This window comes from Grampus griseus, assembly GCF_964374135.1.
Source record: "Grampus griseus genome assembly, chromosome: 8".
In the NCBI taxonomy this organism is placed as follows: Eukaryota; Metazoa; Chordata; class Mammalia; order Artiodactyla; family Delphinidae; genus Grampus; species Grampus griseus.
The window spans coordinates 81,106,689-81,126,757 of NC_139002.1; the positions used below are offsets into that span (position 1 = coordinate 81,106,689).

Sequence of the window (20,069 nt, forward strand, 5' to 3'; positions counted from 1 at the left end):
CCTCTGATCCAGTTTCCTAAGAAGATTAATCAGATGTGTCTTAATGTACTTTACTACCAGAGCTACAGATTACTAAATGTGAACTGTTATTAAATTGTGAGATTCCCTTATATGTGCTGAATAAGAGAGGTTTGTGAGATATATATTTTATGGTTTTAGTGTTTACTCTTAGGTCCATGATCCATTTTGAATTAATTTTTGTGTATGGTGTGGAGTAAGGGTTGAAGTTCATTTTATTTTGTACAAATAATCACTTTCATTGAAAATCTGTTCTTTCTCCGTTGAATTAACTTGACATTTTGATCAAAACATAATTGCCTATATAAACGTGGGTCATTTTTCTGAAGCATGTAAATTTTTGGAACTATGTTATTTGGTGCATATGCATTTGTAATTGTATCTTACTGCTGTCTTGATCATTTCTCTCAATAGTAAATGTTTATTTTGGGGTCTAGCAATTCTTCTTTTTAAAAGTTTATTTTGTCTAATGGTAGTATACTCTCTGGGTTTTTTTTTTTTTTTTGCTTAATCTCTACATGGTATACTTTTTCACAGCCTCTTGCTTACTTTTATTTGTGTTTTTATATTTAATGTGCATTTCTGTAGACAATGTATAATTAGGTCTTCCTAGTTTTCAGTCAGTCTCTACGTTTTTATTGGAGTGTTTAGTACCCTTACATTTAATGTGATTATTTTTATATTTGGATTTATTGTCTGCCATTTTGCTATTTGTCTTCTCTTTGTCTCATTTTTATTTTCCTGTTCTTCTGCCTTCTTTTGTGTTAAACAATATTTTGTGGATTAATTTTATTATTATTTTATTCACTTATTAGCTTTATTTCTTTGCATTATTTTTTGTTATTGCTCTAGGGACCACAATATGCAACTTTAACTTCCAGTAAAATATAGGAACCTTGTACTAGTGTAGTTTCATTTACACACTCTCATCCTTTGTGCTGTTGCTGTCATATGCAATACATATCTATATTATAAAACCAAGAATGTTATATTATAATTTTACTTAGAGTCTTGCCTTTTAAAGAAATTAAGAATGACAGAAAGACAGTCCTGTCTTTTAAGAAATTAAGAGAATTATTTCTTATCTTCATATCATATCACTCATATTTTCATTACCCTCTCTCTATCCAAGTTATCACCTGATGTTATTTTATTTCAGCCTGAAGTATTTCCTTTTGCATTTCTTAAATTTAGAGCTGTTAGCAATGAATTTTCTCATTTTTAAATTTATTTGAAAATGTCTTTGAACCTTTAATTCTGAAGAATGGTTTTAAAAATAGCTTTCTTGGAAGACAGGGTTTTTTTCCTCAACAATTTGAATGTTATTCCAGTATCTTATAGACTCCATTATCCTAATGAGATATTAGCTGTTAATCATATTTTTGTTCTCCTATGTAATATATTGTTTTTCTGTGTTATATTCAAGATTTTTCTTATTATCTTCAGCTTGTAGTAGTTTGATCATGATGCATCTAGGTGCAGTTTTCTTTGTTTATTCTATTTGAGGTCCATTGAATTTTTTGTAGCTGAGAGTTAATATTTTTCATCAAAGTTAGGAAGGTTTTCATTATTATTTATTCAAATATTTGTTCACCCTTTTCTCTTTCTCTGCTCTTGTTTGACTCCATTTACCCGTAAGAGTTCTGAAATATGTTTCTGACAGAATAGTTTTAAACTTTGATGGAAGGCTCGGAAATAAAATGGAGAAGTAGGGATGAAATGACACAGTTTTCTAAGGAAACTTAGTTCCTTAAATATACACACAACACAACCCAGTAAATTTACAGTGGAAAATATTAATGTTACCTATTTGTCCTCTTTTCCTGTTTTTACAAAATCTGTTTGTAGGTGCATTTCCTCCATCTGCTACTTATGCACGAAAAGACTTGCTACAACGATCTACCCATATCGCTACCAAGACTTTCCAAGCTTTTCGCATATTTGTGAACAATGAACTCAATGAACTTTACACAGGACTGAAGACAGCTCAGAAGTTTCTGAGACCTGGTGGTCGCCTGGTTGCCCTCTCCTTCCATTCACTGGAGGATCGCATCATCAAACGATTCCTGCTTGGGATAAGCATGACACAAAGGTTTAACCTAAGTGCTAGACAGAAGGTGATACAAAAATCACAGTTGGGTTCAGATCATGAAAACACGGAAGGAGTCTCTATAGGAAGGGCCCCTTTAATGTGGAAAGTAATGCATAAGAAGGTACTTACTCCGGAAGATCAAGATGTACAAAATAACCCCAGAGGACGCTCAGCCAAGCTTAGAGCAGCTATCAAATTATGAGAAAGTTATCATCATCTGATTCTTCAAGTTCTTCCTCACAGTTTCTCGTGTAATATTCCTGAACAGCCTAATATAAGAAAGTGGGGGATATATAGAGATATGTACTATATATGTGTGGAAATAGGGGGTATTTAGCATTTTTTTCTCAAAAAGAAAATGTAGGAAATATTAGCATGACACAGATAGCTCAATTCAAGATGCAGCAGTGTCTCAAAACTGGAAAAATTGTTTATCTTAGCATTATATTTGACTTTTGAAATGCAGTCCTTTCTCTAACCGGGAATTTTTTTTAAAAAGAAGAAGAAGAAGAAGAAGAAGAAGAGAATATGTGTATTTACTTAACTATGTAAATTCAAGCTGTCAAAAGAGAGATTATAATTATATCTGCATGCCCAAATTCTGAATTTAGATATTCAGATTTGCAACAGACTGTCTATAACTCAAATAATTAATAATGATCATAAAATGAATTTTAATTTTCCTACTTGGGAATAATTACTACTATAGCTTTCTCAAATATAGGTACTATGAAAATTTAAAGTATTCAAGTATTATTTTAAAAATGCATTATACTGATAAATTTCATTACTGAAATTACAGTGTTCATTGTTTTAAAGGGATTTTTCAGTATGATATATGCCATGTTTTCATATATTAGAAACTAAAAATGTAGAATTGCTCTAATAGCTCTCACAGAGAGTGTTTCACAAAACTTATATTTAAAGTCAATTGTGTTTATTTTAATAATAGCCCAGAATGCTTTTGCTAAATAAAAATCTGTCATCATTTGAATCCTGCAATTTTAAATTGGGCTATTCAAAATATTCAAAGTCTATTTGAAATGGAAAAGTATGTTATCTCTTCCAGATACTAAAATCAATGATTTTATTTACAAATAGTAATTGTAATTGTAAAATGTTTATTCAGGTGAAGTTCACGTGGCAGAGGATTCTTTAACAAATTAATGAAATTGATTCAGTATTCACATAACTTTTTATACATTAATATGCACTTCTAATTTATTCAGTTATGCAGCAAGTACTGAACTAGGCAAAGAAACAAAGGCGAGTAAAATACACATAGCCCATAGTATTAGTCCTGTGGAGTTTGTAGTCTAGCCAAGAAGAGCAATGGTAGTTAAATGATCATAAATATTAGTATAAAATTGACAAAGCGGTAAGGGCTATAAAGAAGTAGTACAAGGTACCATAAGTACATCTAGTAGGGATTTCATCTACTGAAGGAAACCAGGTCTGACAACATGGTGCTTGATTTGTGACTTGAAGGATGAATAAGTGATAATTAGTAAAAGGGTACATGGGCATGTTCATTAAAGGTGCATGTAAATGATTGTTTTCTTAAGTAGTTTCCCTTGAAGTCATATTTATACTATTAATTTGCTCAGTAAACTATTTATTCAAATACAGGAAAAATTCATCTTCTCAATTATGATTACAAACTCTAAGTTGGTGAAGCCAATGAATAAAATATCAACATAACTATATGGGCAAAAGATAAGAATTAAATACTTGAATTTACCTCAGACTTACTTTATCTACCTCTGTAATATTTAGCTTTAGTTCCCAAGTTTGTTTACCACTTGTAATTTACAGACTTTATTCAGATCCGAACAATTCTGCAGTGAAATCAGAACTAGAAAATATTCTAGGGAACAGTATGCTCAAATTAGAAACAAATGAAAGTACCTAGCTTAATCTCCTCAGTCCTTCCTGAAGAATTTAAGTTCCTCTTTGTATGTACGTCATATTTGTGAATGAGAATGATTCCCAAAGGTAAGTGCCCATCTGAGTATCTGATCAGAATATAAAAGATCGCATCTAATATTCAACAATGATTCACCTATTTCATCAATCATTTTTGGATGCTATATAATACAGGAATCTTTTCATTAATGTTAAATGGAAATTGACTGCCCTGGGTTGGATGGCATCCTTACAAACTTCATGTCCTTTGCAAAACCTCATAATGTGACCTTATGTGGAAATATGGCTATTGCAGATGTAAGTAGTTAAGAGGAGGTCATACTGGAGCAGGGAAGGCCCTTAATCCAATATGTCTGTGTCATTATAAGAAGAGGAGAAGAGAGAGACACAGGGAAGAATGCCACATGAAGGTAGAGGCAGAAATTGAAGTGATACATCTACAAGCCAAGGGACACCAAGAATTGCTGGCAACCATAAGAAGCTAGGAGAGAAGCATGGAATAGATTCTCCCTCATAGACTTTAGTAGGAACTAATAACTCTGCTGACACCTTGGTTTCAGACTTCCAGGCTCCAGAACAGTGACAGAATAAATTTCTGCTATTTTATGCCAGCCAATCTGTGGTAATTTATTACGGCAGCCCTAAGGAACTAATACTCTGACCCAAAAAAAAAAATCTTGAAAAATATTCATGAAGAAAAAATCATGCTTCAATAAACACAAAATTGGTTTCAAAATGTTGTAGTGTAAAAATATATTAGCTTCTTTTCTGTAATTAGGCTGTTTGCCACAATCATTCTTACTTGACTCTTAGTTTTAGTTGTAGGATGCATAATAAAATACATGAATGAGTTTCAAATTGTTAACTCTGGAGAATGGTTTAGGGAAATTCATACAATACATATAGAAAATAAAACAGATTATTGAAATGAATACATTTTGGTACATTTTATTGGAAAAGTACATTACTTTTCCAATAAAGTATAAGCTATATAAAACAAACAGTTGTTTTACATTTCAGAATCTTTGTATTGACTGCTCTCTACCAATCATTTTAATATAACATCCATCCCATTGTGTAGGACATCAGTTAACAGGTTTTAGTTCATTGCTTATTAAGAAATGAAATTTAATAACTGCACACAATTTTTAATTGATATCCCTATTTTGTATATTCATTTCATTTTAACAATTATATGTTAGTTATGTAATCTTTTTGAAATTTCTAGGGTAACTTTTTGGGGGTAATTTTTGGGCTATAGCGTATCTATATATTTTTTTTTATTTCATGTAATATGTGATATCTATTTTTTTTTCTATTTCATGTAATATGTCATATATGGTTTGTGCTTAACTTCATTTATATTGAACTATTTATTATGTTACAACCAATAGTTTATAAGAGAATACAGGGCTTCCCTGGTGGCACAGTGGTTGAGAGTCCGCCTGCCAATGCAGGGGACACGGGTTCGTGCCCCGGGCCTGGAAGATCCCACATGCCGCAGAGCGGCTGGACCCGTGAGCCATGGCCACTGAGCCTGCATGTCCGGAGCCTGTGCTCCACAACGGGAGAGGCCACAACAGTGAGAGGCCCGCGTACCGCTAAAAAAAAAAAAAAAGAATACAGTATGTCTAAGGGTTTTTTTTGAATTATTGAATGTTATTTTTTTATACAGCAGGGTCTTATTAGTTATCCATTGTATACATATTAGTGTACATATGTCAATCCCAATCTCTCAGTTCATCACACCACCATCACCGCCACCACCACCCCTGCCGATTTCCCCACTTGGTGTCCATACGTTTGTTCTCTACATCTGTGTCTCAATTTCTGCCCTGCAAACCAGTTCATCTGTACCGTTTTTCTAGGTTCCACATATATGTGTTAACATACGATATTTATTTTTCTCTTTCTGACTTACTCTATATGACAGTCTGTAGGTCCATTCACATCTCTACAAATGACCCAATTTTGTTCCTTTTTATGGCTGAGTAATATTCCATTGTATATATTTACCACATCTCCTTTATCCATTTGTCTCTCGATGGGCATTTAGGTTGCTTCCATGCCCTGGCTACTGTAAATAGTGCTGCAATGAACATTGAGGTGCATGTGTCTTTTTGAATTACGGTTTCCTCTGGGTATAAGCCCAATAGTGGGATTGCTGTGTCATATGGTAATTCTATTTTACTTTTTTAAGGAACCTCCATACTGTTCTCCATAGTGACTGTATCAATTTACATTCCCACCAACAGTCCAAGGGGGATCCCTTTTCTCCACACCCTCTCCAGCATTTATTGTTTGTAGATTTTCTGATGATGTACATTCTAACTGCTGTGAGGTGATACCTCATTGTAGTTTTGATTTGTATTTCTCTGATAATTAGTGATGTTGAGCAGCTTTTCATGTGCTTCTTGGCCATCTGTATGTCTTCTTTGGAGAAATGTCTATTTAGGTGTTCTGCCCATTTTTGTATTGGTTTGTTTGTTTTTTTAATATTGAGCTGCATGAGCTGTTTATATACTATGGAGATTAATCCTTTGTCCATTGATTCATTTGCAATATTTTCTCCCATTCTGAGGGTTCTCTTTTCGTATTGTTTGTATTTTCCTTTGCTTTGCAAAATCTATTAAGTTTCATTAGGTCTCATTTGTTTATTTTTGGTTTTATTTCCATTTCTCTAGGAGGTGGGTCAAAAAGGATCTTGCTGTGATTTATATCACAGAGCGTTCTGCCTGTTTTCCTCTAAGAGTTTGATAGGTTCTGGCCTTACATCTAGGTCTTTAATCCATTTTGAGTTTATTTTTGTGTATGGTGTTAGAGAATGTTCTAATTTCATTCTTTTACATGTAGCTGTCCAGTTTTCCCAGCACCACTTATTGAAGAGACTGTCTTTTCTCCATTGTATATCCTTGCCTCCTTTGTCACAGATTAGTTGGCCATGGGTGCGTGGGTTTATCTCTGGGCTTTCTATCCTGTTCCGTTGATCTATGTTTCTCTTTTTGTGCCAGTATCATATTGTCTTGATTGCTATAGCTTTCTCGTATCGTCTGAAGTCAGGGAGTCTGATTTCTCCAGCTCCATTTTTTTCTCGCAAGACTGCTTTGGCAGTCTTTGGCTATATATACAAAAGCTCCACAAAAGCTATACTGCTTTTGTGTCTCCATACAAATTTTAAGATTTTTTTGTTCTAGTTCTGTAAAAAATGCCATTGGTAATTTGATAGGGGTTGCATTGAGTCTGTAGATTGCTCTGGGTAGTATAGTCATTTTCACAGTATTGATTCTTCCAATCCAAGAACATGGTACATCTCTCCATCTGTTTATATCATCTTTAATTTCTTTCATCAGTGTATTATAGTTTTCTGCATGCAGGTCTTTTGTCTCCTTAGGTGGGTTTATTCCTCGGTATTTTATTCTTTTTGTTGCAGTGGTAAATGGGAGTGTTCCCTGAATTTCTGTTTCAGATTTTTCATCATTAATGTATAGGAAGGCAAGAGATTTCTGTGCATTAATTTTGTATCCTGCAACTTTATCAAATTCATTGATTATCTCTAATACTTTTCTGGTGACATCTTTAGGAGTCCCTATGTATAGTATCATGTCATCTGCAAACAGTAACAGTTTTACTTCTTCTTTTCCAAATTATATTCCTTTTATTTCTTTTTCTTCTCTGATTGCCGTGGCTAGGGCTTCCAAAACTATGTAGAATAATAGTGGTGAGAGTGAACATCCTTGTCTTGCTCCTGATCTTAGAGGAAATGCTTTCAGTTTTTCACCATTCAGAGTGACGTTTGCTGTGGGCTTGTCATATATGGCCTTTATTATATTGAGGTAGGTTCCCTCTATGCCCACTTTCTGGATAGTTTTTATCATAAATCCGTGTTGAATTTTGTCAAAAGCCTTTTCTGCATCTATTGAGAAGATCATACGGTTTTTATTCTTCAGTTTGTTACTATGGTGTATCACATTGATTGATTTGCTTATATTGAAGAATCCTTGCATCCCTGGGATAAATCCCACTTGATCATGGTGTATGATCCTTTTAATGTGTTGTTGGATTCTGTTTGCTAGTATTTTGTTGAGGATTTTTGCATCTATATTCATCAGTGATATTGCTATGTAATTTTCTTTTTTTGTAGTATCTTTGTCTGGTTTTGGTATGAGGGTGTTGGTGGCCTCATAGAATAAGTTTGGGAGTGTTCCTTCCTCTGCAATTTTTTGGAAGAGTTTGAGAAGAATGGATGTTAGCTGTTCTCTAAATGTTTGATAGAATTCACCTGTGAATCCATCTGGTCCTGTATTTTTGTTTGTTGGAAGATTTTTAATCACAGTTTCAATTTCATTACTTGTGATTGGTCTGTTCATATTTTCTATTTCTTCCTGGTTCAGTCTTGGAAGGTTATACCTTTTAAGAATTTGTCCATTTCTTCCAGGTTGTCCATTTTATTGGCATAGAGTTGCTTGTAGTAGTCTCTTAGGATGCTTTGTATTTCTGCAGTGTCTGTTGTAACTTCTCCTACTTCATTTCTATTGTATTGATTTGAGTCCTCTCCCTCTTTTTCTTGATGAGTCTGGCTAATGGTTTATCAATTTGTTTATCTTCTCAAAGAACCAACTTTTAGCTTTATTGATCTTTGCTATTTGTTTTCTTTGTTTCTATTTCATTTATTTCTGCTCTGATCTTTATGATTTCTTTCCTTGTGCTAACTTTGGGTTTTCTTTGTTCTTCTTTCTCTACTTCCTTTAAGTGTAAGGTTAGATTGTTTATTTGAGATTTTTCTTGTTTCTTGAGGTAGGCTTGTATTGCTGTAAAATTCTGTCTTAGAACTGTTTTTCTGTGTCCCATAGGTTTTGGATCATCGTGTTTTCATTGTCATTTGTCTCTAGATATTTTTTTGATTTCCATTTTCATTTCTTCAGTGATCTCTTGGTTATTTAGTAATGTATTGTTTAGCCTCCATGTGTTTGTGTTTGTTACATTTTTTCCCTATAATTGATAATCTCATAGTGTTGTGGTCAGAAAAGATGCTTAATATGATTTCAGTTTTCTTAAATTTACTGAGGCTTGATTTGTGACCCAAGATGTGATCTATCCTGGAGAATTTTTTGTGCGCACTTGAGAAGAAAGTGTAATCAGCTGTTTTTGGATGGAATGTACTATATTAGTTAAGTCTCTCTGGTCTATTGTGTCATTTAAAGCTTGTGTTTCCTTATTTATTTTCATTTTGGATGATCTGTCCATTGGTGAAAGTTGGGTGTTAAAGTCTCCTACTATGACTGTGCTACTGTCGATTTCCCCTTTTATGGTTGTTAGCATTTGCCTTATATATTGAGGTGCTCCTATGTTGGGTTCAGATGTATTTATAATTGTTACATCTTCTTTTGCAATTGATCCCTTGATCATTATGTAGTGTCCCTCCTTGTCTCTTGTAATATTCTTTATTTTAAAGTATATTTTATGTGATATGAATATTGCTACTCCAGCTTTCTTTTGATTTCCATTTGCATGGAATATCTTTTTCCATCCCCTCACTTTCAGTCTGTATGTGTCCCTAGGTCTGAAGTTGGTCTCTTGTAGACAGCATATGAATGGGTCTTGTTTTTGTATCCACTCAGCAAGCCTGTGTCTTTTGGTTGGAGCATTTAATCCATTCACATTTAAGGTAATTATCGACATGTATGTTCCTCTTACCATTTCTTAAAAGTTTTGGGTTTGTTTTGTAGGTCCTTTTCTCCTCTTGTATTTCCCACTTAGAGAAGTTCCTTTAGCATTTTTTGTAGAGCTGGTTTGGTGGTGCTGAATTCTCTTAGCTTTTGCTTGTCTGTAAAGCTTTTGAGTTCTCCATCCAATCTGATTGAGATCCTTGCTGGGTTGAGTAATCTTGGTTGCAGGTTCTTCCCTTTCATCACTTTAATTATGTCATGCCACTCCCTTCTGGCTTGTAGAGTTTCTGCTGAGAAATCAGGTGTTAAACTTATGGGAGTTCCCTTGTATGTTATTTGTCGTTTTTCCGTTGCTGCTTTCAATAATTTTTCTATTTCTTTAATCTTTGCCAGTTTGATTACAATGTGTCTTGGTGTGTTTCTCCTTGGGTTTATCCTGTATGGGACTCTATGTGCTTCCTGGACTTGGGTGGCTATTTCCTTTCCCATTTTAGGGAAGTTTTCGACTATAATCTCTTCAAATATTTTCTCTGGTCATTTCCCTCTCTCTTCTCCTTCTGGGACCCCTATAATGTGAATGTTATTGTGTTTAATGTTGTCCCAGAGGTCTCTTTGGCTGTCTTCCTTTCTTTTCATTCTTTTTTCTTTATTCTGTTCTGCAGCAATGAATTCCACCATTCTGTCTTCCAGGTCACTTATCCATTCTTCTGCCTCAGTTAGTCTGCTATTTATTCCTTCTAGTGTATTTTTCATTTCAGTTATTGTAGTGTTCATCACTGTTTGTTTGTTCTTTAGTTCTTCTAGGTCTTTGTTAAACATTTCTTGCATCTTCTCAATCTTTGCTTCCATTCTTTTTTCCGAGGTCCTGGATCATCTTCACTATCATTATTCTGAATTCCTTTTCTGGAAGGTTGCCTATCTCCACTTCATTTAATTGTTTTTCTAGGGTTTTATCTCTTTCCTTCATCTGGTACATATCCCTCTGCCTTTACATCTTGTCTATCTTTCTGTGAATGTGGTTTTTGTTTCACAGGCTGCAGGATTATAGTTCTTCTTGCTTCTGCTGTCTGCCCTCTGGTGGATGAGGCTATCTAAGAGGCTTGTGCAAGTTTCCTGATGGGAGGGACTGGTGGTGGGTAGAGCTGACTGTTGCTCTTGTGGGCAGAACTCAGTAAAACTTTAATCCACTTGTCTGCTAATGGATGGGGCTGTGTTCCCTCCCTGTTGGTTGTTTGGCCTGAGGCGATCCAACACTGGAGCCTACCCGGGCTCTTTGGTGGGGCTATTGACAGACTCTGGGAGGGCTCACACCAAGGAGTACTTCCCCAAACTTCTGCTGCCAGTGTCCTTGTTCTCACGGTGAGACACAGCCACCCCCAGCCTCTGCAGGAGACCCTCCAACACTAGCTGATAGGTTTGGTTCAGTCTCCTATGGGGTCACTGCTCCTTCTCCTGGATCCTGATGAGCACACTACTGTGTGTGCTCTCCAAAGTGGAGTCTGTGTCCCCCAGTCCTGTCGAAGTCCTGCAATCAAATCCCACTAGCCTTCAAAGTCTGATTCTCTAGGAATTCCTCCTCCCGTTGCCAGACCCCCAGGTTAGGAAATCTGACGTGGGGCTCAGATCCTTAAATCCAGTGGGTGGACTTCTGTGGTATAAGTGTTCTTCAGTTTGTGAGTTACCAACCCAGCAGTTATGGGATTTGATTTTATTGTGATTGCACCCCTCCTACCATCTCATTGTGGCTTGTCCTTTGTCTTTGGATGTGGGGTATCTTTTTTGGTAAGTTCTAGTGTCTTCTTGTCGATGATTGTTCAGCAGTTAGTTGTGATTCCGGAGCTCCTGCAAGAGGGAGTGAGAGCACGTCCTTCTACTCCGCCATCTTGAACCAATCTCTGTAACTAGGTTTTTGAGATTAACTAAAATCTCTTAAAATTCTCTTGCAAATTGTTGAAAATCGTATTTTCTTTAATGTTTGCAGAGTATTACATATCTTCAGAGGTTTATAAAATTCCTTATTCTAATTTCTGTTTTTAAATGAGAAGCAGAGATAGTAATGTATTTATACTGTAGAATTTTTTTAAATTTCATTTGAAATCTTATTCAAAAAGTGTGAGACAGTTCTTAGTGGAAAATTCAAAATGTACAACAGATACAGAATTTATAGCAGCACTTTCATTTGGTTAAAGAAGATAAATACTTGGATATGTTCATTCAATAAGTATAGATTAAAGCCTGACCATTTAGGAAGAAATCAAAAACACCTCTCTCAATTCTTTTCTTCTTTTTATACTCCTTCCCTTTCCCTCTCTCTTTTTACATGTGAATTTCTTATGCCATTGGAGATGACATTCATTTATATTTCACATTTACTCTAGAAAAAGAAATATTATGCAATATTAGCATGTACTCTCACAAACTAAGAACTACATGTTAGATTCTCAGTAATGGGTAAGGATTAACTAAAAATTGCTTCTGGTTAAAATCTGTAATTTTTATTTTAATGTATTTTTCTATTGCGTTTTCTTGAGTGCTGCAGTATTCTGATAGTTTTTTTGCGTCTAAACAACATTCCATAATAGAAAGAGATAAGTATTAAAATGTGAAGGGAATTTTGTGAGGTTCTTGACAAATATAAATTTAATGACAGAAATCCTGATTGGAGATAAATTTTTCTCAGAAACACAATGCCATATATTCAATGTTGAATGAAATATGGTTTGTAAAACTCAGCGTGATATTCTAAAGAAGCTAGATTATATAACAACCATAACTATTTTTATATTATTTTCTCAAATTTCATCTGTTTATAGCTACTATTCACAAGTAATATTTGGTAACACACAGTGTCATATGCAGGAATACTAAGAGTTTAAATCTAATTTTTTTAATTTATTTTTTTAACATCTTTATTGGAGTATAATTGCTTTACAATGGTGTGTTAGTTTGTGCTCTGTAACAAAGTGAATCAGCTATACACATACACACTTCCCATATCTCTTCCCTCTTGTGTCTCCCTCCCTCCCACCCTCCCTATCCCACCCCTCTAGGTGGTCACAAACCACCTAGCTGATCTCCCTGTACTATACGGCTGCTTCCCACTAGCTATCTATTTTACGTTTGGTAGTGTATATATGTCCATGCCACTCTCTCACTTTGTCACAGCTTACCCTTCCCCTTCCCCATATCCTCAGGTCCATTCTCTAGTAGGTCTGTGTCTTTATTCCTATCTTACCCGTAGGTTCTTCAAGACCTTTTTTTTCTTTTTCTTAGATTCCATGTGTCAGCATACAGTATTTGTTTTTCTCTTTCTGACTTACTTCACTCTGTATGACAGACTCTGGGTCCATCCACCTCACTAAAAATATCTCAATTTCGTTTCTTTTTATGGCTGAGTAATATTCCATCGTATATATGTGCCACATCTTCTTTATCCATTCATCCGATGATAGACACTTAGGTTGCTTCCATGTCCTGGCTATTGTAAATAGAACTGCAATGAACATTTTGGTACATGACTTTTTAATTATGGTTTTCTCAGGGTATACGTACAGTACTGGGATTGCTGGGTTGTATGGTAGTTCTATTTTTAGTATTTTAAGGAACCTCCATACTGTTCTCCATAGTGGCGGTATCAATTTACATTCCCACCAACAGTGAAAGAGTGTTCCCTTTTCTCCACAACCTCTCCAGCATTTATTGTTTCTAGATTTTTTGATGATGGCCATTCTGACCGGTGAGAGATGATATCTCATTGTAGTTTTTATTAGCATTTCTCTAATGATTAATGATGTTGAGCATTCTTTCATGTGTTTGTTGGCAATCTGTATATCTTCTTTGCAGAAATGTCTATTTAGGTCTTCTGCCCATTTTTGGATTGGGTTTTTTTTTTTTTTTTTTTTTGATATTGAGCTGCATGAGCTGCTTGTAAATCTTGGAGATTAATCCTTTATCAGTTGCTTCATTTGCAAATATTTTCCCCCACTCTGAGGGTTGTCTTTTGGTCTTGTTTCCTTTGCTGTGCAAAAGCTTTTAAGTTTCATTAGGTCCCATTTGTTTATTTTTGTTTTTATTTCCATTTCTCTAGGAGATGGGTCGAAAAGGATCTTGCTTTGATGTATATCATAGAGTGTTCTGCCTATGTTTTCCTCTAAGATCTAAGAGTTTGATAGTGTCTGGCCTTACATTTAGGTCTTTAATCCATTTTGAGTTTATTTTTGTGTATGGTGTTAGGGAGTGTTCTAATTTCATACTTTTATATGTACTTGTCCAATTTTCCCAGCACCAGTTATTTAAGAGGCTGTCTTTTCTCCACTGCATATTCTTGCATCCTTTATTAAAGATAAAGTGACCATATGTGCGTGGGTTTATCTCTGGGCTTTCTATCCTGGTCCATTGATCTATCTTTCTGTTTTTGTGCCAGTACTGTCTTGATTATTGTAGCTTTGTAGTATAGTCTGAAGTCAGGGAGCCTGATTCCTCCAGCTCCATTTTTTGTTCTCAGGATTGCTTTGGGTATTCGGGGTCTTTGTGAAATTTTTTGTTCTAGGTCTGTGAAAAATGCCAGTGGTAGTTTGATAGGGATTGCACTGAATCTGTAGATTGCTTTGGATAATAGATTCATTTTCACAATGTTGATTCTTTGAATCCAAGAACATGGTATATCTCTCCATCTATTTGTATCATCTTTAATTTCTTTCAGCAGTGTCTTATAATTTTCTGCATGCAGGTCTTTTGTCTCCTTAGGTAGGTTCATCCCTAGATATTTTATTCTTTTTTGTTGCAATGGTAAATGGGAGTGTTTTCTTAATTTCGCTTTCAGATTATTCATCATTAGTGTATAGAAATGCCAGAGAATTCTGTGCATTAATTTTGTATCTTGCTACTTTACCAAATTCATTGATTAGTTCTAGTAGTTTTCTGGTAGCATCTTTAGCATTCTCTATGTATAGTATCATGTCATCTGCGAACAGTGACAGCTTTACTTCTTCTTTTCCAATTTGGATTCCTTTTATTTCTTTTCTAATTACTGTGGCTAAAATTCCAAAACTATGTTGAGTAATAGTGGTGAGAGGGCTTCCCTGGTGGCGCAGTGGTTGGGAGTCTGCCTGCTGATGCAGGGGACACGTGTTCGTGCTGCGGTTCGGGAGGATCCCACGTGCCGTGGAGCGGCTGGGCCCATGAGCCATGGCTGCTGAGCCTGCGCGTCCAGCGCCTGTGCTCCACAATGGGAGAGGCCACAGCAGTGAGAGGCCCACGTACTGCAAAAAAAAAAAAAAAAATTAAAACATAAAAATAAAAAAAAATAGTGGTGAGAGTGGGCAACCTTGTGTTCTTCCTGATCTCAGTGGAAATGGTTTCAGTTTTTCACCATTGAGGACGGTGTTGGCTGTGGGTTTGTCATATATGGCCTTTATTATGTTGAGGAAAGTTCCCTCTATGCCTACTTTCTGCAGGGTTTTTTTCAGAAATGCATGTTGAATTTTGTCAAAAGCTTTCTCTGCATCTATTGAGATGATCATATTTTTTTCTCCTTCAATTTGTTAATATGGTGTATCACGTTGCTTGATTTTCATATATTGAAGAGTCCTTGCATTCCTGGAATAAACCCCACTTGATCATGGTGTATGATCCTTTTAATGTGCTGTTGGATTCTGTTTACTAGTATTTTGTTGAGGATTTTTGCATCTATGTTCATCAGTGATATTGGCCTGTAGTTTTCTTTCTTTGTGACAGCTTTGTCTGGTTTTGGTATCAGGGTGATGGTGGCCTTGTAGAATGAGTTTTGGAGTGTTCCTCCCTCTGCTATATTTTGGAAGATTTTGAGAAGGATAGGTGTTAGCTCTTCTCTAAATGTTTGATAGAATTCGCCTGTGAAGCCATCTGTTCCTAGACTTTTGTTTGTTGGAAGATTTTTAATCACAGTTTCAATTTCATTACTTGTGACTGGTCTGTTCATATTTTCTTTTTCTTCCTGGTTCAGTCTTGGCACGTTGTGCATTTCTAAGAATTTGTCCATTTCTTCCAGGTTGAGCATTTTATTGACATATAGTTGATTGTGGTAATCTCTCATGATCCTTTGTATTTATGCAGTGTCAGTTGTTATTTCTCCTTTTTCACTTCTGGTTCTGTTGATTTGAGTTTTCTCCCTTGTTTTCTTGATGAGTCTGGCTAATGGTTTATCAATTTTGTTTATCTTCTCAATGAACAAGCTTTTAGTTTTATTGATCTTTGCTATCATTTCCTTCATTTCTTTTTCATTTATTTCTGATCTGATTTTTATGATATCTTTCCTTCTGCTAACTTTGGGGTTTTTTATTCTTTCTCTAATTGCTTTAGGTGCAAGGTTAGGTTGTTTATTCGAGATGTTCCCTGTTTCTTAAGGTAGGATTGTATTGCTATAAACTTCCCTCTTAGAACTGCTTTTGCTGCATCCCATAGGCTTTGTGTTGTCATGTCTCCATTGTCATTTGTTTCTAGGTATTTTTTGATTTCCACTTTGATTTCTTCAGTGATCACTTGCTTAATGAGTAGTGTATTGTTTAGCCTCCATGTGTTTGTATTTTTTACAGATCTTTTCCTGTAATTGATATCTAGTCTCATAGTGTAATGGTCGGAAAAGATACTTGATGCCATTTCAATTTTCTTAAATTTACCAAGGCTTGATTTGTGACCCAAGATATGATCTATCCTGGAGAATGTTCCATGAGCACTTGAGAAAAATGTGTATTCTGTTGTTTTTGGATAGAATGTCCTATAAATATCTATTAAGTCCATCTTGTTTAATGTATCATTTATAGCTTGTGTTTCCTTATTTATTATAATTTTGGATGATCTGTCCATTGGTGAAAGTGGGGTGTTAAAGTCCCCTACTATGATTGTGTTACTGACAATTTCCCCTTTTATGGCTGTTAGTATTTGCCTTATATATTGAGGTGCTCCTATGTTGGGTGCATAAATATTTACAATTGTTGTATCTTCTTCTTGGATCGATCCCTTGATCATTATGTAATGTCCTCTTTGTGTCTTGTAATAGCCTTTATGTTAAAGTCTGTTTTGTCTGATATGAGAATTGCTACTCCAGCTTTCTTTTGATTTCCATTTGCAGGGAATATCTTTTTCCATCCCCTCACACTCAGTCTGTATGTGTCCCTAGGTCTGAAGTGGGTCTCTTGTAGACAGCATATCTACAGGTCTTGTTTTTGTATCCGTTCAGCCAGTCTGTGTCTTTTGGTGGGAGCATTTAAGCCATTTAAATTTAAGGTAATTATCAATATGTGTGTTCCTATTACCATTTTCTTGTTTTGGGTTTGTTATTGTAGGTCTTTTCCTTCTCTTGTGTTTCTTGGCTAGAGAAGTTCCTTTAGCATTTGTTGTAAAGCTGGTTTGGTGGTGCTGAACTCTCTCAGCTTTTGCTTGTCTGGTAAGGTTTTAATTTCTCCATCAAATCTGAATGAGATCCTTGCTGGGTGGAGTAATCTTGGTTGTAGGTTTTTCTCCTTCATCACTTTAAACATTTCCTGGCACTCCTTTCTGGCTTGCAGTGTTTCTGCTGAAAGATCAGCTGTTAACCTTATGGGGATTCCCATGTGTGTTATTTGTTGTTTTTCCCTTGCTGCTTTTAATATGTTTTCTTTGTATTTAATTTTTGATAGTTTGATTAATATGTTTCTTGGCGTGTTTCTCCTTGGATTTATCCTGTATGGGACTCTCTGTGCTTCCTGGACTTGATTAACTATTTCCTTTCCCATATTAGTGAAGTTTTCAACTATAATCTCTTCAAATATTTTCTCAGTCCCTTTCTTTTTCTCTTCTTCTTCTGGTACCCCTGTAATTCAAATGTTGGTGTGTTTAATATTGTCCCAGAGGTCTCTGAGACTGTCCTCAGTTCTTTTCATTCTTTTTTCATTTCTTTTTTGAGTGCTGCAGTATTCTGATAGATTTTTTGTGTCTGAACAACATTCCATAATAGAAAGAGATAAGTATTAAAATGTAAAGGGAATTTTGTGAGGTTCTTGACAAATATAAATTTAATGACAGAAATCCTGATTAGAGATAAATTTTTCTCAGAACCACAATGCCCTATGTTCAATGTTGAATGAAGTATGGTTTGTAAAACTCAGCATGATATTCTAAATAAGCTATATTGTATAACAAGCATAACTATTTTTATATTATTTTCTCAAATTTCATCTGTTTATAGCTACTATTCCCAACTAATATTTGGTAACACACAGCGTGATCTGCAGGAATACTAAGAGATAGTTTAAATGTAAATTCTTTTTTGTCTTGTTACAACCTAAATTTTCAAAAGCATTAAAACTTTAATAGAATTAATTAATGCAAGAGCAGTGATGATATTTCATAATACTTATCATTTAGGTGGACCTTATAATTCTTCACAGAGGTTTTGGCCACCTCACTCTCTTCTCACATAATTTACCAAGATTGTTAGACATCAAAGTAAAGAAATAAAATGTAATGCTCTGTTATGCAAAGTAGAAGTTTGCCTTTCTGGTAATGTAACATTTCCTTAGGCAATTCTTTACCTTAAATACAGGGTATTTAAGGACAGATTTTCTGCCATTAGCATATGCCCTATTAAATATATCACTGCCCAGATGTTAGAATACAAAGCTGAAATCAAACAAGAGGACATGCTCCATTTCTGATTCTTGAGTAATAGCTTCTGTTCGTTAAACTCTATCTTTATGTTTGGCCAGTAATACTTGTCTGCCGTGCAGAAGGTGAGGATCTGTATTGTTAAACAATCAAATGGTATGATTCCTCATTCTTTCACGTGGAAAAGCATTATCATCCAACTCTTATAAGTGCTAAATTGAGGGCAAGGTTGTAAATAAAACCATTGGCTTTGGAGTCAGAAAAACGAGCTTGAATTCCAGGTTTGAATATATTAGCTGAATAGCTCTGTAGTATCCTGAATCCTCATTTATTTCACTTCAAAATGAGTACAGTATTGGTACTTTCTCATCAGGTTACTATGAATCAAATAGGAAATACTCAGTAAATATTTATGAGTTAACTTTAAGTCATAATTACCACAATGTAACTCACATTTCTGGACACCATGGTTAAGGAGGTATGTACTTTTTTCCTGGTAGTTTTAAGTGCAGCCTCTGCATCACTAACAGTAGTTGATTGGGTTTATGGTCGGTTTATTATTTGGGAATTTTATTCCTATTTGATATTTATTTAACACCCGCAGTGTTTGCTATACCTTGACAAGGCCTATAAAACACACAGTCATTGCCCTTGTGGAGTTTCCATTTATGAGAAAACAAACTGGGAAGAAACGAACCAGTTGCTCAAGGTATTTGACATTCATTTAGGTCAGAGAATGTTATTTGTCCTACACTTCCATATCAGTAAGTGTCCAACCTAAGTGGTCCTTTTAGTAAGATTCTCCAAAATACATTTTGAGGAGGGAAAATGAGTATTTTATGATATATGAGATGGAAGATTTCTAAAGGAGTATTTAAGAAGTTTCCTATTTCTGCACTCTAAAGTCAATGCGTAGAGACTAAAGGACCAATAAAGTGTGTATATTGCAGGTGTTCAGGAGAAAATAACATGAAAGGTAAATAGACAGTTCACACTTAGAATGAGCTGATGATCTTCTCTTGCAGCACCACTGAAACATATATTATTAGAACTGGATCTATGTAATTCCCACCCACTTACCTTTGTTTCAGAATTTATAAATCTCTTACTTTATCTCCATTTTGTACTCCTGTTTCTCATCAGAGAGCTTATCCTGACTCCTTTTCTTTCTATCTTCTCTAGGACTTAGTTCAATTTTCTTGCCCTCTTCAGTCTTGAATCCATTCTCCACTGGTATCTTTCCTTCAGTCTACAAAAACATATTCAAAAGTGAACCATGCTAAAAGCAAATCATAATAACTAAAATCTCTCCTTGACTCTGTTTTCCTTACCAAAATAACCCCCATCATTCTGTTTTCTTTCATATCTTGACCTCCTAAAGAAAGTCTCCAACTCTTCATCTATATTTCACTTATCCAATTCCAGTATACTCTCTACAGAAACTATTCTCTTAAGTATTAATGGTGACCTCTTAATTACCAGGCCCTGTATCCTAATCTCCCTCTTCACTTTCCTGATCTCTTCAGCATTTGATAATGTTCATCTATCCTTCCATAAAAATCTGTTCTCCATTGTATTCTCCAAAATCACTCCTGTAGCTTTTTCTCTCTAACTCTGATTCCTTGACCAAATCCTCTTTCTATGTCCCATAAAGCCAGACCATGTCTCCTGTGGGTTGTTCACAAGGTATAGGTAGTTCTAGGGATGTGCATTTAGTGAAGGCAGTACTGTGAAAATTACTCCAT

General features: G+C 35.2%; 1 protein-coding gene across 3 annotated transcripts in view; it reads left to right on the top strand.

Annotated features, from left to right (window-relative positions):
• The window catches only part of METTL15 (methyltransferase 15, mitochondrial 12S rRNA N4-cytidine), a 377,256-nt gene that overhangs the window by 198,546 nt on the left and 158,641 nt on the right, over positions 1 to 20,069 (top strand). For 2 of the 3 annotated variants that reach the window (XM_082660250.1, XM_082660249.1), the window contains exon 6: positions 1,867 to 3,153. The exons of the other annotated variant lie outside the window; for it this stretch is intronic. In XM_082660250.1, coding sequence (XP_082516376.1) covers positions 1,867 to 2,312 — 446 coding nt within the window. In that variant the 3' untranslated portion in view covers positions 2,313 to 3,153. Of the gene's footprint in view, positions 1 to 1,866; positions 3,154 to 20,069 lie in introns of those variants that run through there. 3 annotated transcript variants of the gene reach the window in all.